The sequence below is a fragment of the Thamnophis elegans genome, chromosome 6, assembly GCF_009769535.1.
Source record: "Thamnophis elegans isolate rThaEle1 chromosome 6, rThaEle1.pri, whole genome shotgun sequence".
Classification (NCBI taxonomy): Eukaryota; Metazoa; Chordata; class Lepidosauria; order Squamata; family Colubridae; genus Thamnophis; species Thamnophis elegans.
This window is the reverse complement of record NC_045546.1, coordinates 62,745,684-62,768,183: the sequence shown is the minus strand read 5'-3', so window position 1 is coordinate 62,768,183 and position 22,500 is coordinate 62,745,684. Positions and strand designations below refer to the sequence as shown.

Sequence of the window (22,500 nt, the reverse complement as noted above, 5' to 3'; positions counted from 1 at the left end):
GTTTAAACCATTAATGTTCCAGGTTAGAAATTTAATTGTCATCTTCAGCTCCCTGAAGCTTTTTAAGAGCCACCTGGAAATCCTGGAATTTCATCTTCGGTCTAGCTCCCCACCCCCACAGCTTCTGTATTTGTGTTTGTAGTTTCTTGGATTGTTGTCTGATCTTGCTGCATCTTTAATTCTTGTTCCTTACATTTGGTAGCTGCTCGTGTTTGCCTTTGCTCCATAATTCCTTCTGTCTCCTCAAGAAGGTTCAGGGCTTGAGCAGCATCCACTTGTGCCTGGATATCTTCCTGTCTGGCCTCTCCTGCTTCTTTTTTTCCTCTAAATCCTGGAGATGGAGGGTATCCAGACTTTAATACACTGCTGTAAAAATCTCTAGCCTTCCAAACTGAATTAAGACAATATCTTTGTCCTGAGTAGTTCACCACCAATCCGGCTGGGACCTCCCATCTGTACTGTATCTAGCGATTTCTGAGTTCAACCACTAAAAATGCATAATCCTTTCTAGATCTCAACATTTTAGGTGGAATTTCTTTCAATACCATCACCTCCTGACCTGCGACCTGCAATTTGGTTTTATAGGTCGCTTGTAATATCACATTCCTTTTCCTGGTGACAAAATAGATTACAATATCTCTTGGTAGTTGTATCTGTCTGGCAATCCATGAATTAACGCAATAAATTTTGTCAATCTGCCAATCATATTCAGCCCTGGGTTCACCAATTAATTGATCAAAGTCTTCTGCAAAAATCTCTTTCAAATTTTCTTGGTTATTTTCTTTCAAACCTCTTATTCTCAAAGCAAATTCCATCGCTCTATATTGCATAATTGTGATTTCTGCCTATGACTTTTCAATCTTGTTTATATATATATATATACATACATACATACATACATACATACATACATACATACATATATATATATGTTTTTTTATTTGTGCTGATAAATAAATAAAGAGAGACTAGTATAGATCTATTTCAAGCTATTTAGCTCTCATCAGCTAGCTATACCCTTACTGGGATTCGAACCTGTGCTGTATTGCATCTTAGGCAAACGTCTTAGCCATTAAGCCACAGGTCCCCTCCTTATCATATATATGTGTGTGTGTGTGTGTGTGTGTGTGTATTGTTCTTTTTCTTGAAAGAAAAGAAAACAACACATACAAAACAAAAGCAAGAAGAAAAAAAAACAACTTTCCTCCATTTCATCAAGCATGTCATTTGGTTACAGGTTTTTGTGCATCAATTCTTAAGATTCAAAATAACATCACTAGTTATCCATTAAACATAACTAAATATTTCACTGTCGTTGAGCATTATGTGTTCAAATTACCATTAATATTCCTACATTTGTAACAACCCTTACTTCCTTGAATCCATAATTATCTATCAAGTAACAATAAGTTTTTAAAATATTATAATATTGCCTATCTCTAAAGAGAAAAAGCAGAGATTAGAATTAAAAAATTGCATTAATTTATGATATACAATCATATTTTCAATTGACCATAATGTCACCAATCATCCAGAGCTCCAAGAATAATTTTCCATTATTAATTATTAACCCATATAGTAATTAAATATTTCAATTCATATATGTATCAATTGTTCATTACATCATCATTGATCCATTTAATATACAGAGATCTTTCTAATATAAAATGGTCACTACATACAATTATACCAAAATATTCAAATCATCCCATTCTTATACATTGGGATTTTCCAAAAGATTCTTGATTACACCGAAATGAATAAACTCACATTGGAGTTAAGGACAAGGAACACTCAGAATATTATACAGTTTGGGAAAACTGGTATCAATGGATAAATAAGAGGAACAGCTTAGAAACATAAATGTATAGATATAGGAATAATTAGGAATGTATAAAATGTATTTGAATAGTAAATGGTTATGTTAGTATTGTCAAAAAGGATTGTAACTTATACAAAATTATTTTAAAGATATTTGTATTTTAATGTTTTAAATTCTCAATGAAGTTTTTTTCCCCATAAAAAAAGAGGAAGGGATACCTTTTTCTGAAGCTACTTGGGTAAAAAGTTGGGATATTGATACAGACACCTTAGTCAAACAGTTTCATGATAAATTTCCTGATAAGACTAAGGGTCCTCCTGGGGGTGGGGGTTAATGTGCTACTTGTATTAACCCCTGATGTCTATTCATTCCAGGATGTGTTCCTTTCCTGGTTGGGGGGAGCCTGTCAGTTTTGGAAGCCATTTTTCTTTTTTGCTTCCTGACTGCCTTCTATTTTAGCCTTGGAAATTGGGTGGGTTTTTTTTGTTGGAGCAGTGAAAACTTAGCCATAACCACATTTCTTGCACTGGGAGTCAAGGACATTTGCCTGCACCTGGATGGGAGGGACTGGGGATTGTCTCCAGTCGAGTCTGAAGAATGGATTGGACCATGTGAGGAATTTGTGTGTGTGGAGCAGGGTTGTGAACTTTCAACTGGGTGGGGAAACCTGGAAACTTTCAGATTTGGGTTTTCCCAGATGTGCCAACATGAAATCTTTAATAAAGTAGAACTTCGAGGAATCTACTGCCTTGGAGTTTTATTTTGTTGGGGGGTGTTTTTTGGAACCCTGAAATGTGATTGATGAATTAAATCAGGGGGGAAATGTATTAAGAAAGTTGGAAGATATGTTTGAAAGGGAGACAGGAACCTGGCCAGAAACTTTGGGAACTAGGCAGTGGAAAAGGATGGGAGAAATACTTAGATTGGATAGCCAGATTCTGACAGAAATAAAGAGCCGAGAGAAGAATTTGAGAGGCAAGTTAAAAAAAAAAGCATAGCAATTCAAGTAATGAAGCAAGCGAAAAATGATGGATAATTTGTTGTTGTTCTTCTTATTTGCTTTTCCTTTTCTCTCTCTTTCCTTTAGGTAAAGGTAAAGGTTCCCCTTACACATATGTGCTAGTCATTCTCAACTCTAGGGGGTGGTGCTCATCTCCGTTTCAAAGCCAAAGAGCCAGCATTGTCTGAAGATGTCTCCATGATCATGTGGCTGCCATGACTAAATGCTGAAGGCACACAGAATGCTGTTACCTTCCCACCAAAGGTGATCCCTATTATTCTACATGCTTTCGAACTGCTAGGTTGGCAGAAGCTGGGACAAGTAATGGGAGCTCACTCTGTTATGCGGCACAAAGGATTTGAACCACTGAACTGCCAGCCTTTCTGGTTGACAAGTTCAGTGTCTTAGCCACTGAGCCCCCGTGTCCCACCACTTTCCTTTAAAGCATAGCAATTAAAATATTGAAGCAGACAAAGATTATTTTTCTTATTTGTTGTTGTTGTTCCTTTTCTCTCTCTCTCTTCTTTTCATAGGTGGGTGACATGACTAGAAATTAGACAGAATAGAAAGAAAAAGCCTTTTAATAAAGGGTGGCAGGACTAAAGCTAGAAGAAGTGACAGAAATAAGAGAAGGGGAATATTAGTATATATATTTTTATATAATAAAATAAAAGTAATAACAAGAGAAACATGAAATAATTGAATAATGTTAGATTGCAACCTAATATAAATGTGTATTACTGTTAGCAATAGCAATAGCACTTATATACCACTTCATAATGCTTTACAGCCCTCTCTAAGTGGTTTACAGAGTCAGCCTATTGCCCCCAACAATCTGGGTCCTCATTTTACTGACCCTGGAAGGATGGAAGGCTGAGTCAACCTTGAGCCTGGCGAGATTCAATCTGCCAAACTGCTGGCAACCGGTGATCAGCAGAAGTAGCCTGCAGTACTGCACTCAAACTACTGCACCACCACAGCTCATTCGAAAAACATAAGTTGATTGAATGTAATAATTATGATTAATTTTATCAGTTTTACTTTTATTAGACTGTATAACACCCAGGTACCACACTGTTCACGCATTTATTTGATATATTTGTAAAAAAAACCTTGAAAAAAAAAGAAAATGTGCTTTAAAGCATACAAGGACTATATTAATAATATATTGATGTGGAATTATATTGACATTTAAGGCTTAGAATTTATAAATTGGTATGTGATATCAAAACTTGCTAATTGCATGACAAAGATTGCCCAAGAATTCTGGGAGTCATTTGAATGGCAACAGACTGAGGAAATTTGGTACACCAGAATAATGTGCATTATTTTCTTAATTTACTTTCTTGACGTACTTATGATTCTTTGTATTAAGTTCTCTCTCTCTCTCTCTCTCTCTCTCTCTCTCACACACACACACACACACACACACACCAAATAAAATTCTGTTTTCCAATAAACTTTGCTCATGACTTTTTCTTTGCATGGGCAGTAATTGTTCCATATACCGAAGCAATTAGAAACCAAAGTCCATCAGATCTCCCAAGAAGCTTCTACTGTAAAAATATTGTCTGCTCTGGGACTTATCCACTGAAGACCCCAAATCTCAGTAATTACTTCAAGTGGTGACCATGATGAGATGTATTGTTAGATGAGTCGTGGTGATGCGGTGGTTAGAGTGTAGTACTGCAGCTTATTTCTGCTGCCTGCCTGCAATTTGGCAGTTCAAATATCACCAGGTTCAAGGTTGACTCTGCCATCCCTCCGAGGTAGGTAAAATGAGGGTTTAGATTGTTGAGGGGCAATAGGCTGATTCTGTAAACCACTTAGAGGGGGCTGTAAAGCAGTATATAAGTGCTATTGCTATATCATAAGCAGATAACTATATAGACGTCTTCAATTCCCTGTTCAATTTATTTTTGCTTCTTCTAACCTAATCAACTGGAACAAAGTGAGAAGAATGCTCCCATTCACAGCCATTTTTTGCCATCTCCCCCATAAATGTTCATTTCTTACAAGATTGGGAATGACTTGGGGAGACAGGGCATAGAGCCATAACGAGGGAAATGGTCAGACAAGAGGTAGCTTAGCCTGCAAAAGGAATATGTACAATATGTGGCAAATGTTTCAGAAGGGAATCTCTCTACTTTCTTGGGCTGTAAAGGCAAAGGCAAAGAAATGTATTTCTAGATTTGCAAGATTTTGTACAAAAAAGATTCAAATTTGCAAGATTCTGTACAAAAAAGATTCAAATTTGCAAGATTCTGTATAATAAAGTAGAATTAGTGTATCTGATCCTGCTACGTGTGCACTACCTTATCAGACTGACATAACAGAACAAGTCCTATTCACTACCTTTCAACCACTATTTATATAAACTAAATTAATAAATAGGGTTGATTTACTTACTCTTAAATAAGTAGAGATTCTGCCAGTTTTTGTTAATATATGGATTCATTGAAACATATATTGTCTAAACATTTACAAGAATTTTTTGTGTACTTCTAAGAATGTACTTAGAACATTTCAAACAAATTTTGGAAGAAGAAACAAGAAATCTACTCTTCATATTTATTCCCTGGCAGTTGTCATCCTACCCAGTCAGTGTTCATGTCTTCAATTAAGTAGATAGCTTCTGAAGTCTTTTTCAACATCATTAGATTCTGACATATTAAAGATGAATAAATTGACTACCAAGATATTACAGAGACTGAGGATACTAAACCATATTTATTAATTAGCACAAACCATATACTAAACCAACCTTACTTGCCTTTTTACAGCATTATGTTACTCAATCTTTGGGCTCTGGGTAACATCCACAGTAAAAATAAATATTTTAAAAACACGTATAAGGAAAACTATGCTTAAAAATCCCACAGAAAAGAATAGTTTAAGTGCTGTCTGCAAAGGATAGGGGTCACATGAGCCTACCGCCACAGAAAATGTCTATCTAACACTGCAAGAAAGACAGTGCCAGGTCTGTAATTTAAGTATCATCACTCTAACAGATTTTTTTCATTAAGTGTCTGGTGATTCAGATCCACCACCAGTCACAGAATGTGACTGGATCACTTTGGGCTACTTGCCATCTCTCAGTCTACTTTATCTCAATCTATTGGTGGGATAAAAGTGGAAGGGGAGAGTTATGTATGCTGCCTTAAGAGAGGTGGAAAGAGAGCACATAATTCTAATTAATCATTGGTGTCATCATCTGCACATGGGTTAATAAAGAGGTATATAATAAAGAGGTATGAAATATAAATATTTTGGCTTTTAGCTTTCTTCAGGCCCAGCAAGTATGATTGGAACTGGAGGGCACTAAGCTTTCTAGATACGTTCACTGATATTGTTGTTAAGAAAATTCCTTAACTAAAGTATTTTCCATTTCTTCTTCTTGCATTGTTTGAATTCTGGAAGAGAAATACTCTGAAACCATAGAACACATGCCACAATAATTGTCTTCTTAAGCAAACTATGAGCTACACATCCTGCTCTTTTCTGGCTTAACCAACTATTTCTCTGCCTAAAAGCTGAGCCTCAAATAGGGGTGGGTTCCTGCCAGTTCTAACCTCTTCTATAGAAGAGATTCCACAAATCTACAGTGCCGTTTAAAACCGGTTCCAGCTCCCTCCCCCACCTGTCCACACATCATCAAGATGAAGAGCGAGAGGAGGAATTCTGGGAGTTGAAGTCCACAAGTCTTAAAGCTGTCAAGTTTGAACACTTCTGTTTTGTTTTTTTCTAAAGGGTTAGGGGAGCAAGAGTCTTGTAAATTGACGGCTTTAAGACTTGTGTGCTTCAAATGCTAGAGTTTCTGAGCCAACATTTTGGTTGCTAAGCAAGAGTGAGTTTCACCACATTTTACAAATTGGCCACGCCCACCCAGTCACATGGTCGGCAAGCCACGCCCACAAAGCAGGCCACACCTACAGAAGAGGTTCTAAAACATTTTGAAACCCACCACTGGCCTCAAGGGTGCCTTCTCTTCTTTCATGATCATTGGAAAGAGCTCAATCCTTCTATAGCAGCTTTGACAATTTAGGTTTGGGATGGGGAGCAAAGATTCCTATAAAGTGAAAGTTTTTTTAAAAAGACAATTGAAGGTTTACAAAATAATAGCAAGATTCAAGTTTTTAAGATAAGAGGAAAAATAGTACTACTCATTTCTCCATCACATGACACTCTTAGATAGAATATGGGAAACTCTGGAAAATATATAAATACTTCCATCAGACACTTTAGAATTTGATGGAGGTAAAAGCATAAATAATTAAGTGGTGCACTCTACTGTATAAACTATGTTCTAATTTGTGAGTTTGATATGCTGATAGATGATAATACTATTGTATCACTTAATGTAGGTCAACCACATGGTTTATCAGTTCAATGGTAATATACTAAAATGAGGAGTTATCATATTAAGTATCAGTGATGTGCGTTGAGATTGATGGCTGGTGAAGCAAAAAAAAAGAAAGCTGCTTTTGGCCGCCCCACCACTATGTCCGACATAGAGGCGTCCCACCTCTATGTTGGACATAGCGCTGGGGCAGCCAAAAGCCACTTTCTTGAAAGTGGCTTTTGGCAGCTTTCTTGAAAGCAGCTTTTTGGCCGCCCTGCTGCTATGTCCGACGTAGAGGCATTCCCCCTCTATGTCGGACATAGCGCCAGGGCTATGCCCGCTTGCCCGCTTTCTTGAAAGCGGCTTTTGCCTGCTTTCTAGAAAGTGGTTTTTGGCTGCCCCGCTGCTAGGTCCGACATAGAGGCATCCCGCCTCTATGTCGGACATAGCACCGGGGCAGCCAAAAGCCGCTTTCAAGAAAACGGCCTTTGCCCGCTTCCTTGAAAGTGGTGAAAAGCGCTGGGGCAATCAAAAGCCGCTTTCATGAAAAGGGGCCAAAAGCCACTTTCTTGAATGTGGCTTTTGCCTGCTTTCTTGAAAGCGGATTTTGCCCGCTTTCTTGAAAGCGGGTTTTCCCGCCCCGCCGCTATGTCCGACATAGAGGCATTCCGCCTTGATGTGGGAAATAGCGCCAGGGTGGCCAAAAGCCACTTTCTTGAATGAGGCTTTTGCCTGCTTTCTTGAAAGCGGCTTTTGCCCGTCCTGCCGCTATGACCGACATAGAGGCGTCCCGCCTCTATGTTGGACATAGAGCTGGGGCAGCCAAAAGCCGCTTTCAAGAAAGTGGCTTTTGCCCGTTTTCTTGAAAGCGGATTTTGCCTGCCCCGGTGCTATGTCTGACATAGAGGCATTCCACCTCTATGTGGGACATAGCGCCGGGGCGGCCAAAAGCCGCTTTCTTGAACACGGCTTTTGCCTGCTTTCTTGTAAGTGGCTTTTAGATGCCCAGGTGCTATGTCCCACATAGAGGCGCCCCGGCGCTATGTCCAACATAGAGGCATCCCGCCTCTGTGTCGGACATAGTGCCAGGGCAGGCAAAAGCCGCTTTCAAGAAAGCGGGCAAAAGCGGGCAAAAGTGGTGGGGCGGCCAAAAACAGTTATCCAGAAAAAAAGCTTTTGCCCGCTTTCTTGAAAGCGGCTTTTGCCCACGTTTTTGAAAGCGGCTTTTGGCCGCCCCACTTCTATGTCGGACATAGCGCCGGGGTGGCCAAAAGCCACTTTCTTCAAACCGGCTTTTGGCCGCCCTGCCGCTATGTCCTACATAGAGGCATCCCATTTGGAATGAGATTTGAAACCCACCACTGGTATCCATGTATGAACAAGTTTGGAGTTTGGAGTTTATTCAATTTGTAGGCCGCCCTATTCCCCGAAGCGACTCAGGGCGGCTGAACAAAACCAAGGGAGGGGAAATTACAAAAAGTAAGACAAAGACAATCAGACAATACGAACAGTTTAAAAGCACAACAGACACAGCAAATTCGAGTAGGGGGGGAACTCAACCCCAGGCTTGCTGGGACAGCCAGGTCTTCACGGCCGTCCGGAAGGCCTGAAGGGTGGAGTGGGTCCGAATCTCCACGGGGAGCTCGTTCCAAAGGGCCAGGGCAGCCACAGAGAAGGCCCTCCTCCAAGTAGTCGCCAGCCAACATTGGCTGCAGATGGAATACGGAGGAGGCCTAATCTGTGGGATCGAATGGGTCTGTGGGAGGTAATCGGCAGAAGGCGGTCTCTCAGGTACCCAGGTCCAATACCATGTAGGGCTTTATAAGTAATAACTAGCACCCTGAAGCGTATCCGGAGACCAATAGGTAGCCAGTGCAGCTCGCGGAGGATAGGTGTAACGTGGGTGTACCGGGGTGCACCCACAATCGCTCGCGCGGCTGCATTCTGGACCAGCTGGAGTCTCCGAACACTCTTCAAGGGCTGCCCCATGTAGAGCGCATTGCAGTAGTCCAGTCTTGAGGTCACAAGGGCATGAGTGACTGTTGTAAGATCCTCCCAGTTCAGGTAGGGACGCAATTGGTGCACCAGGCGGACCTGGGCAAACGCCCCCCTGGTCACAGCCAACAAATGGTGATCTAAAGTCAACTGTGGGTCCAGGAGGACTCCCAAATTGCGAACCCTGTCTGAGGGGTGTATAATTTCACCCCCCAGCCTGAGAGATGGAATACCTTGCCAATTTGTGGGAGGAAAAAACACAAACCACTCGGTCTTGTCAGGATTGAGAGCCAGTCTGTTCACCCCCATCCAGACCCTCACATCCTCCAGGCACTGGCACATCACGTCAACTGCTTCACTGAGTTGGCACGGGGCGGACAGATACAATTGAGTATTGTCCACATATTGGTGGTATCCTATCCCGTGCCGTCGGATGATCTCTCCCAGCGGCTTCATGTAAATGTTGAACAGGAGGGGCGACAGGACCGACCCCTGCGGCACCCCATAATTAAGGGGCCTAGGGGTCGACCTCTGTCCTCCAACCAACACTGACTGCGACCTGCCCGAGAGGTAGGAGGAGAACCACCGAAAAACGGTGCCTCCCACCCCCACCTCTCGCAACCGCCGCAGCAGGATACCATGGTCGATGGTATCGAAGGCCGCTGAGAGGTCCAGAAGAACCAGAACGGAGGCACGGCCCCCGTCTCTGGCTCTCCAGAGATCATCGGTCAGTGCGACCAAAGCAGTTTCCGTGCTGTAGCCAGGCCTGAAACCAGATTGGAAGGCATCTAGATAATCGGTTTCCTCCAAGGACCGACGGAGCTGAGAGGCCACCACTTTCTCAAAAACCTTCCCAACAAAGGGGAGGTTGGAGACTGGATGATAGTTATTTAAAACGGCTGGATCCAGGGATGGTCTCTTCAGTAGGGGCCTCACCACTGCCTCCTTTAAAGGGGGGGGAAAAGACCCTTCCCGAAGAGACGCGGTCCATTGTTGTAATCCTTGGATTACTCATATGGCACTCTGCAGTGATTCTCAACTTCGGTCATGGAGAAGATTTGTGAAGGTATCATATATAGTCATATATAGTCACGAAAACAAACAAATGGAATGTAGAAAATTCAAAGCAGAATGTTCCTTTAGAGTGCTAATAGGCATGTTCAAATTATCATATTTTAGACACACTATGCAAGACTCAGCTCCCTTAAGAAGTCCATAACGCTTGCAAAAGTTGAAAAGCAGGTTGTAGTGGATAAATATGGATGAAAACTAAGTAACAGTGATGTAGGGCTAACATTAAAATTCTGATGGACCTATGAAATTACTATGAAATTTTAATAAGCTGGTCACAACACATCATAAAACAAATTGTACAAAAATTGGCTGGTACAGACCTAAGCTTTCATGCTCCAAACAGGAAAAGAAAAAAGCTCTCTTGGCAACAGATGATCCTCATTAGTATATAAACAAAGCATTTACCTTTATACTTATTGCGTGCATACACATCTTCATCATCTTCTATTGGTGAATATCCTGATCCTACAACACAAAAGAGAGAAAACAATGCAGCAAGAAGGAAAATATAATGCATTTTAAAGGCTAAAACATATGAAAAACAGTTGCAGGAACTGGGTATGTCTAGTTTTAATGAAAAGAAGGACTACGGGAGACCTACAGCAATGTTCCAATATCTCAGGGGATGCCACAAAGAAAAAGCAGTCAAGCTATTCTGCAAAGCACCCGACGATAGGACAAGAAGCAATGGGTGGAAAATAATCAAGCAGAGAAGCAACATAGAACTAAGGAGACATTTCCTGACAGTTAGAACAATTCATAAGTGGAACAACTTGCCTCCAGAAGTTGTGAATGCTCCAACAATGGAAGATTTTTAGAAGATGTTGTATAACCATTTGTCTGAAGTGGTGTAGGGTTTCCTGCCTAAGCAGGGAGTTGGACTAGGAGACCTCCAAGGTCCTTTCCAACTCTGTTATTTTTTTTCTTTTTTTTTAATTGAAAATTTTTGGGAAAAAAAGGCTTTTACAAATATTTACCTCCCCCCCCCCCCGACTTCCCAGAACAAATTCAGGGGTATAAATCTTTAATAAAGATGTTCTAAAATAAGCTTTAAAAAAAGTTAGTATCATCTTTCATTTGAGTTTTAACTCCTCTTTTGTTAGGCTAACTCTAAGCAGATTATATCATTCCTTGCTTCTTCAGTCATAAATTATCTGGAATGTCTTAGTCTCGTATTTATTTTGAATATAGTCAATCCATCTTCTCCACTCCAGTTTATATTTCTCATTTGAGTGGTCCTTGAGATATGCTGATATTTTAGCCATCTCTGCTAAGTTTATGACTTTTAATGTCCATTCTTGAATAGTAGGCAAATCTTCCTTCTTCCAGTATTGTGCCACCAACAGTCTTGCTGCCGTTATTAAATACAAAATCAAGTTAGTCTCTATAACAGTACAATCAGTAATTATACCTAACAAAAATAACTGAGGGGTAAACTTTATCCTTTTTTTAAGAACATTTTGCATAATCCACCATATTTTTATCCAAAATGCTTTTACCTTTTTACAAGTCCACCATATATGGTAATATGTAGCATCAACACAATCACAACTCCAGCATTTAGGTTGTAAATTCGGATACATACAGGCCAGTTTTTTAGGATCTAAATGCCATCTATAAAACATCTTATAAAAATTCTCTCTCAAATTTTGGGCTTGTGTGAATTTTACATTTCTTACCCATATCTTTTCCCATGTATCCAACATTATTGTTCTTCAAAATTTTGTGCCCACTTTATCATACAATTTTGACTAATTCTGTTTCTGAATCCATTTTTATTAATACATTGTATAACCTTTTTATATGCATTTGACTTTGATCCCTAATTTGTTTTAGTAGATTATCCTCATTTTGCATAAAACCAATTTTTTAATCTTTTTTCCATCTGGCCTGTAATTGCCCATACTGAAACCATGTTTGAATTACCTTTTCCTCTTTTAGTACATTCAAGGGTTTTAGTTGTAATACACCTCTTTCTAAAGTGAGAAGCTGTCTGTATGTGGTTACATCCTGTTTTTGTACTATATTTATGTTCTCTATTGCATGTCTGGGAATTGCCCACATAGGTATCTTTTTTTTGGTATTTTTTTTGTTATTAGTTTTATTACAAAGAAAGCGCAAGAAGAAAAGCATCATCTTTCATTACATCTTGTAGAAAGCGTATCCATTGGTCACAAGTACATTTCGTTCGTTCTGTCCACAATCACATATATTCCATTCAATTTAAAGTGTATATGTTAAAAATTTATATATTTTACTATCACCATACCACAATTTTCATTTAATTAAGATTCGAAGAATCCACCTGCTGGCATTTTTCTCTCCTCTTCTCTCCCCAAACGCAAAAAGCAACAATCTCTAAACAACAATCTATTAATATGTGTTAACAAAATGATCATTTAAAGTCTAAGACAATCTAAAGGGAAAAGGAAAAATGTTGACATTTCTAGTTAATAATCACCAAAGTATATGTTAACCTTCCCTTTTGTTTTTATAGTTGAAAGACAGAAAGAAAAACAATTGTTTGCTATTTCTAATCCAGATTAATATGTCTAGTTGATAATCTCCAAGATATGTATTCATATCAGACATTCAGACATTCCCTTTTATTATTGTAATTAGAGAAGGACAGAGAAGAAAAGAAAACAATTGGTTGCTAGTTACATCACATCACCTCTTATTCTAATCCAAATTATTTATAGCTTCATAACAAGGTCTGAAACACAAATTAATAGGCTTTATCATACCACCAAAACTCAGTTGCAATTTGTGGCCTGGTTATTTATCCTAATTAAGGTTATCCTTTCATTGTTAATATCATGATATATTATATATTGGCAACTAAACATTCAATAATAATCTATAAGAATCTACAAAATACTAAAATCCCTACTTATTAACCATCAAAAATTAGCTAATTTTTATCATCAATTGGCATTATCAGCCAGTGTCTTTCCAGTAGCAGAATAATCCTTTCTCTCTCGCCAGCAGTTGTGTCATTTCACTTATTAAAATCTTTTCAGTTTAAGATTTCTCTCCGCACTCTGTAGCTTAAGGGATCTCTCATGTAGTTTCGTTGTTCTTTAATTATTATTAACATAGGCTTAGCTTTGGTTATCAAACTTGTTTCTGGATATATTTGTCTTCTTAGTTCCATCTTTTTCACTCTTTTTTTCCCTCCTGCATCTTGAAGTTGAAAGAAAGGTTCCAAGTTGTCAAAAACACTTTTCCAGCTTCCCTTCTTTTCATTTTCGCTCATATTTAGTCCATTAATGGATTCATCTGACATCTTTATTTTTTATGTTTCCATTCTCTTCTGGGGCTCCCACCCCCTTCTCTTTAACTGTAGCACCCCATAAACTGTCCCATTTCTTGTCAAATCTCTCAAGTCCTTCTGCAATATTTTGAAACCAGCCAGGATGTTTCGGATTATTAGATTTTCTTCCTCTGAATATTGATCCATTTTTCAAAATGCAAAGAAATATAAAGAAAAAAAGATAGGAAAAGGAATCTGCCACTCTAGCCTGTCAAAATTTTAGGAAATGTGTCTGTATTTATTTTGAATCTTAAACACCAGTTCTTTCAAAGTTTTTAAAATAGGAGGGTTTTTATTCTTGCTTATCTTTTCCTTCTCTTGCCAAAATATTTACCAGAAGCACTAACAAAAACAGGTTTCATGCTTTGAGTCTTATCAGGTATTATAAGCAAATTTCAAACCCTTCCATTACAAGGTCAGTGAAACCAAGAGAAGCAGAACAAAGAATACATTGTATCCAAAACAGAAACAAAGTTCAGACTTTGGCTTCCAGGTGGCAGATTCAATAAATAGTCAATTGTTGTTTTTTGCTTCCCCTTAAATATCTTTCATATAGTTTTAACCAATAGAAGGAAAAATTTGTTGAAGAGAAGAAATTTAATGTAGCCAACAAAAAAAAATTAAGGTAGTAAAGAGGAAAAAATTGAAAAAAAGGTCAGTCCATAGACTAACAGGAGGAGACAGGAAATGTTGCAATTACTTCAATCCACCAAACATTTTTTACTAACTAGAGCAGGAAATCTTCTAGTAGCAGTCCAATAAGTGTCAAAATCGCCGCTTTATTCTTACTTTGGGGACTAGTTGTTACTGTTTTTTTTAAGAAAAAAAGTGTCAGCCTCTGCTTTGCTGCTGCTTTTCAGCTGCCATTGAAACAGGGAGGGGGCATGGTATTTGGGAGGGGAATCATTATGTGCTGGAGGATTGTTATTAGGAGTTATTCTGACCATCTCTCTGCGCATGTGGAAGAAGGGAGTTTCCCAAGGCCAACTGTCCAGCATTCCAACCTGATGATGATTTTTGAAGACATCTCCCACCTGACGGTTGGGTGTATTACGATTGGACTATGAACTGGGCTGCCAAAGGGAGGGGATTGAATCATACGTGATATCTATTGCTTTTGCGCCTTTTTACTCAGACTCAGCTTTGCTTTGCTTCTCATCGTTTGTAATCAGTAAAAGTACACTTAATTCTGAAACATGGAGTTGAGTGGTTTTTTTCTTGATTATTAAATGAAGAGGCACCTGACAAAAAGTTTCTTAACACGGATCTTCTGAAAGTAAAAAAAGAAAAAGAAACCTCGCCAGATGGAACGATTTCGCTTCATCTCTTCCTTCAGGAGCCGTCTCCGACTATGCCAGCCTGGGGGACGCCTGTTTGTCTTCAGTTAGAAGCACTACCCTTGGGTCAAACAGGGACTTTGCGATGTCCCTGTGACCAGCAAGGCTTTGGCTTCCCTGCCGCCATCTCTTTGGGACGGTTTACGTCCTACTGGATCGTCCAAAGACAAAAATTTCATTGACAGACCCGGACTGTCTGGTCTGTACGATGTGTCATCGCGACGTCGGCTCCATATACCATGCCAACCATGCCAACCATATACCAAATCATGCCCTTCAATATTAAGTATTCTATCATCTGTTGAGTTAACCCAATCACAGATTAGTGATAAAACTACTGCTTCATAATATAGTTTTAGATTTGGAAATTTCAAATCTCCTCTCTCACGTATATCTTGCATAATTTTAAGTTTTATTCTCGGCTTCTTCCCTGCCCAAACAAATTTGTTAATACCCTTCTGCCATTCTAGCAAATTTGCATCTTTTTTAAGTATTGGTACCATTTGAAAAAGAAATAGAAATTTAGGCAAGACATTCATTTTCACTGCTGCTATTCTTCCCAACAAAGATAATTGTAATTTTTCTCAATTCTTCATCTCTGCCTGCATACTATGCCATAGTGGCTCATAATTATATTTATATAGTTTCCCGTTTGAGGTTAAGATGTAGACTCCTAGATATTTAACCTTTTTAACTATTTCACATCCTGTCATTTTTTCTGTCTTCCCTTTGATTAGTGTTCATATTTTTAACTAGCATCTTTGTTTTTCCTAGGTTTATTTTAAATCCAGATACTTGGCCATATTGATTAATCATATTCATTAAAACCTTGATAGATTTCTCTTGTTGGGTTAATGTTATAACCAAATCGTCCGCAAATGCACAGTCTATATTCTTGATGCCTAATCTTGATTCCCTGTAAATCATCTGACTCCCGTATTTTATTCAACAATAATTCCAGGGTTATAATAAACAATAATGGTGATAGGGGGCAACCCTGTCTCGTACCTTTCTCGATATTAAATGGCTCTGTTAAATTTCTATTGACTATAATTTGTGCTGTTTGTTCCTGATATATTGCTTTGATTGATTGTAGAAAATACTCTCCTATTTTGCATTGTTTTAATTAAAAATTGCCAATTCACTCGATCAAAGGCTTTCTCGGCATCTAAGAATATAAGCGCTGTGGAGATTTGATTATTTTTTTCCAAGTATTCCAGTACATTAACAATTTGTCTTACATTACTTCTCATTTGTCTCCCTTGTATAAAACCGGTTTGATCATTATGAATCAATTGCTGAATAACCAACATTAACCTATTCGCTAATATTTTTGTAAAAATTTTATAATCTATATTAAGTAATGATATAGGTCTGTAATTTTTTGGTTGATCTTCTTTAGGTATCAGGGATATGAAAGCTGTCTTCCAAGATGGGGGTACCTTCCCTTCCATTTGAATTTTATTAAATAATTCCTTAAGGGGTTCTACCATTTCTAACTGTAAATTTTTGTAATAAGCTGCTGTCAAACCATCTGTACCCGGTGCTTTCCCTGCCTTTAGCTGTTTAATTACCTGGAGAATTTCCCCCGAGATTATTGGTTGATTCAATCTTTCCCTTTGCTTGTCCTTAACTATAGGTATTTTTTTCTTTGTCTAGGTATCTATCTAAACCTTGTATTTTGTCACTCGTGTACAATCCTGTAAAAAATTCACGAAAGGCCTTTTGAATCTCATCCTGTTGATACACTTCCTTCCCTTTGTAATGTATTTTCGATATGTTGCGAGATTTCTGTTTCTTCCTAGTCAAATATGCTAACCATCTGCCAGGTTTATTTGCATTACAGAAAGTATTATGTTTTGCATATAACAAATTAGTAGCCACCTGGTCTGACATCAGCATATTAAATTGCTCTCGTAATAAGGTAATTGCTTCTTTAATCTTCTTATCTCCTGGGTTTAATATTAGATCCTGTTCTCTCTTCCTAATCTCTTCCTCTAGTTCATTTATTTTTCCCCATTTACGTCTATTTATTACGTCTATTTAAATTTATTAGGACTCCTCGCATGTACGCTTTACTTGCATCCCAAACCATTTCCATATATGTGCCCTTATTCATATTAAAGGCAAAATATTCTCTCAACAATTTTACATTCATTAACATTTTTCTCATATCTAAATAAATTTTCATTTAATCTCCAAGTCCTTCTAGCTTCCTTCCCAAATTCAATTCCATCCAAACCGGGTTATGATCTGTTAAAGCTCTGGAACATATCTTCGTCTTCTTTACCCTAGAAAGCAAATCATTTTTTGTTAATATAAAGTCAATCCTGGAAAAGGATTGATGTGTATCAGAAAAAAATGTAAAGTCATGTTCTTTTGCATTCCTTTCTCGCCAGATGTCTCTTAGTTCCATCATATCAAAAAAAGACAGGTAATTTTGCAGGAAATATCTTTCTTGGTATCCAGAACACCGTTCCAATCATCCATTAATATGCAAGAATTATAGTCCCACTGTATTAATTTAGTATGGAGCATTTTGTAAAATTTATCTTGTTGTTGATTGGGAGCATATATTCCCATTAAAAGCATCTTTTCCCCTTCTAATACCAGTTCTATTGCAATATATCTTCCTTGGGAATCTGCTTCAATTAATTTGGCTTTCATGTCCATTCTTAAGTAAATAACTATACCATTTTTCTTCTCTGGGGCGGAGGCTACAAAGTGTTGTCCAAGTCTTGAATTGATCAAATATTTCTGGTCAGTTAATCTGATATGTGTCTCTTGCAGGCAAATTATGTCATTCTTAAATTGTTTCAAATAATGATTTATTTTCTTCCTTTTCTGTGGAGAATTTAAGCCATTAACATTCCAGGTTAAGAACTTAGTTGTCATCTTTAGCTCCCTAAAGCTTTTTAAGAGCCATCTGAAAATCCTGTAGTTTGGTTTTCGGTCTGGCTCCTCCCACTGCTTCTGAGCTAAAACCTGTGAGTTCTTGAACCGTTGCGTGTGTTTGTTGCAAAGCTTGTTGCTTTTTTAACTCTTGTTCCATACTCCTAGTGACCACATGGGTTTGTCTTTGCCCCTTCGCTCCTTCTAGTTCTGAGAGAGGAAGTTGATCCAGCCTTAATGATCCTTGGGTATCTTGCTGTCTGTCCTGTCCTTCTTGTTCTCTTTCTCTGGGTCCTGGAGGGAGGGGATGTCCAGCCTTCAGTATATATTATAAAAATCTTGAGCCTTCCATACTGAGTTAAGTCAATATCTTTGCCCCTGGTAATGAACTGCTAATCCATCTGGAGCTTCCCATCTGTCAGCCTCTGCTTTGTTGCTGCTTCAGCTGCCATTGGCCAAGTCCAACGGCACTGACATTCCATCTTGGTGATGCCTTTCGAAGTTATCTCACACCTGACACTTAGGAGAATTATGATTGGACTGTAACTGGGATGCCAAGGGGTGGGGAATGGGTTATTTTATATATCATTCGCTTTCGCGCCTAAATAATCAGTCTTCGCTTTGCTACGCTTCTAATCATTTATAATTAGTAAAAGTACATTTGATTTCTATCAATGGAGTCTCGTGGTCTTCTTTCCTAATTACTCAATGAAGAGGTGCTGACAGTAAGCGAAGACTCACTCACACCCCACCAGGAGGTCTCAACCTACCGTGGGGGGGTGTACTCACAAGAAGGAATGAAGAAAATGTCATTGCGAGCGAGCGATGAAGAGGAGACTGAAAGGGAAACTGCAGACCCATCTTTACCTAAAAGGCTGGCTGACCTAAGAATAGAGGAGCCTGTGGTTCGCCCTCGATGGACTTTGGGAGTGGGGCAAAAGGAGGATAGTGAGAATTTGGATGCTGGAATTACCAGGAGAAAACAAAAGAAAAAACCAGCCGACTGGGAAGAAGCCATGACCGAGCGGAGATCCCGGGAAAGAGAGCAAACGGAAGAATTTGAACAAAGGTACTCTATGCATAAATTTAGGGAGGGTGAAGAGGCCGAGGGGGCATGGGAGCAAACAAACCCAGAAACAGCTTCCCCCCCCCCAGCCAGAGCTGCTGCCAGAGTAGGGGGGCCCACAGAAGATGCAGAATGGCAAAAGTCCCTCCCTTGCCAGTAAAATATAATGGAAATCCCAGGGACCTGGGTCTCTTTGTTATACAGATTTGGAATTATATGGAAATTTATGGGCCCGATTTAGAAACAGATGAGATGAAGGTGCGAATGGTTTTACTTTCCTTGGAAGGAAAAGCGGCCGATTGGATGGTCAGCTTACACCAATGTAACTCCCCCCTCCTGAGGAATTTTGATGTCTTTATGACTGCACTAAAAAGGAGATTTGATGATCCGCTGATTGAGAAACGGGGGAAAGTGAAATTTATGGCCCTCAAACAGGGAGATAGACCGGTGGCTGAATATATTCAGGAGTTTCAACAGCTTTCTTCTTATATGAGAGGCTGGTCTGAAGAGGCCCTGCTCGACCAGTTTGCATTGGGATTAAATGAGGACATTTACCAACAATGCGTTACAGACACCTTCCCAAGCAAGTTACAGCTTGGTATGAAAATGTAGCAGACATTGAGCTCGACTTGATTAGACTTCAACGTGTGAAAGAGGAGAAAGCAGAGAGATCACCCCACCCCCAGCTCAAAGGGCCCCATTCCGCATCAGGGGTGAAGGGAAGGGAAGCTCCGCCGGCAAAGCCAAGCCTTTCACGTGCTTCTGTTGTGGGAAAGGGGGCCATCGTGCCATGGATTGCCGTGTTAAACTTCCTGCTACTGCCCCGCCCCCTGCCAAGAGGGAAGGTAAGACAAGCAAGACCCCAGGGAGGAAGAAAGAGGCTGCTTTCGCTGCTGAAAACACCCCCCCCCCAGCGTTTCCAGCAGGAGGCGGAAGAAGAAGCGGACGTCACCACCAGCTCCTCTGATGACTCCGATGATGACGCCTCACCTCGTTGGGTGAGTTCAAATAAAGGCCCCATGTTGATCCCAATAGAGTTAAGGGTGCCTCCCGATGGGGAGACAGAACAGCTTCCCGCCCTCCTTGATTCGGGCTGTTCGAGATGCATGATTAATCCTGCAATGGTTGAAAAACTGGGCTTGAAATTGAGGACTTTGAAAACCCTTATTGTTTTTTGCCAAATCGATGGATCCATTGCAGGGGGTGGCCCAGCCCATTTCTACACTGAACCTCTAGAGATGAAAATGGGCACCCATGTAGAATTGATCTCTTTTATTGTGGTTCCTGGAATGGACAGACCCCTTATTTTGGGATTCCCCTGGCTTCGTAAATGGAACCCTCGCATTAATTGGAGGGAGGGGTGGCTGCGTATTCGGACCAGCACAGCCCCAGACGGGGGGGCTGACACCGCAGAGCCTGCTGGCGCCAGCCCCGCATTGGTCGCCAGGGGCCAGGAGAGAATTGAGGGGGAAGAAAAGATTCCAAAAGAGTATTGGGACCTGAAGGGGTTTTTTAGTGAAAAATCTTCAGATAAACTTCCACCCCACAGACCTACTGATTGCTCCATTGATATTTTGCCTGGAATTAAGCTTCCAAAGCCCCAAATATATTCAATGTCCCCTAGGGAAATGGAGGAAATGAGGAAATTCATTGATAAAAACCTGAAAAGGGGTTTCATTGAGCCAGCACGGCCCAAGGTAGCAGCACCTGTGTTGTTCAGAGAGAAGAAAGATGGCTCCCTGAGATTATGTGTTAATTTCAAAAACTTGAACTGCATCTCAGCTCAGAACCTATACCCATTACCACTGATGAAGGACATGCTGGCCCAACTGGGAAAGGGCCGTATTTTCACTAAATTGGACCTCAGAGAAGCATACTATAGGGTCCGCATAAAGGAGGGGGATGAGTGGAAGACGGCTTTCAACTGCCCCCTCGGTTGTTTCCAGTTCCGGGTGATGCCCTTTCGCCTGCAGGGGGTGCCTGCAGTTTTCATGCAATTAATTAATGAAATTTTGCATGACCACCTTTACTAGGGCATTATCGTATATTTAGATGATATCCTTATTTACACTCAAACATATGACGACCACGTCAAGTTAATACGCACTGTCCTGAAGGAGCTCGGAGCCACTGAACTTTATGCCAAGTTGTCCAAATGTGAATTTCACCAGGAAAAGATAGACTACCTTGGGTATCGTATCTCCCCCACTGGTATTGAGATGGACCCAGCTAAGGTAAAGGCGGTCACTGAGTGGGAGGTGCCCCGTACACGTAGGCAATTACAGAAATTTTTGGGTTTTGCCAATTTCTATCATCAGTTCATCCCTTCTTTTGCCAAAATTGCGCTTCCCATCACTAATTTGTTGAAGTCCAAAGGTGGGCCTAAACCTAAGCCTAGCAAGCCGTTGAATTGGACCATGGAGTGTCAAGCTGCTTTTGAGAAGTTGAAATGACTCTTTGCGGCGGAACCGGTTCTGAAGCATCCGGAGATGGACAAGCCTTTTGTCGTTCAAGCTGATGCCAGTGACGTGGCAGTTGGGGCCGTCTTGCTTCAGACTAACGACCAAGGTAATTTACAACTGTGTGCATACACCTCCCGTAAGCTCACAGACACGGAAAGGCGTTGGGCAATCTGGGAGAAGGAAGCATTTGCTGTACGTTGGGCTTTAGCCACGTGGCGCCACTTTCTGGAGGGCGCTAAGCACCCGTTTGAGGTGTGGACTGACCATAAGAACTTGGAAGCTTTGAGGACTCCCAGGCGCCTCTCCCCTAAGGAGATGCGCTGGGCTCAGCATTTCAATCGGTTCAATTTCACACTCAAGTACATCCCAGGAGGGAAAATTTTTATGGCTGATGCTTTATCCAGACTTCCTCAATGCAACTGCTCTAAACTCAGTGTTATTCAGCCCATGGTTCCCACGTCCAGCCTCGCTGCTCCTGTTGTTACTAGGCAGCAGGCACGCTCAAAGGTGGAAGCGTCTCAAGATTTTCTCTCTGATCTCAAAAAGGCCCTTCCCCAGGATGACTGGTTCCAGCAGCATCAAGGTGAATGCACGATGAGAGACGATTTGGCATGGATTGGAGCGAAGCTTTACCTCCCTGCCTCTCTTCGTCTTGTTGTCCTCCAACAGGCTCATGATTCCAAGTTAGCGGGTCACTTTGGATTTGTGAAGACGCTGCATTTGGTGAAACGGCAGTTTTGGTGGCCCTCTTTGAAAAAGGACATTGAACTTTATGTTGCCAGCTGTCCGGTCTGTGCAGCCGCTAAAAGGCCACCAGGGAAACCGCAAGGTCTACTCCAGACTGTAGCCCGCCCTGTCGCCCCCTGGAAGGAGATTTCTATGGACTTTATTGTCGAACTTCCTGAGAGCCAGGGGCACACCGTTATATGGGTGGTTACTGACTTATTTTCCAAACAAGTTCATTTTATTCCGTGCCACAAGATTCCTTCTGCAAAGACACTTGCTAAACTCTTCATTTCTCACATTTACCGTTTGCATGGTGTGCCTGATCGCATCATTTCCGATAGAGGTGTGCAATTCACTTCTGTTTTTTGGAAGGAGTTTCTTAAGTGCATTGGCTCCACCCAGGGTTTAAGCTCTGCCCACCACCCTCAGACTAATGGGGCTTGCGAGAGGACTAATTCTGTTCTAGAA

General features: G+C 40.4%; 1 protein-coding gene across 1 annotated transcript in view; it reads right to left on the bottom strand.

Annotated features, from left to right (window-relative positions):
* The window catches only part of SRPX (sushi repeat containing protein X-linked), a 169,652-nt gene that overhangs the window by 69,252 nt on the left and 77,900 nt on the right, over positions 1-22,500 (bottom strand). The window contains 1 exon segment of the mRNA XM_032219173.1: positions 10,639-10,698. Coding sequence (XP_032075064.1) covers positions 10,639-10,698 — 60 coding nt within the window.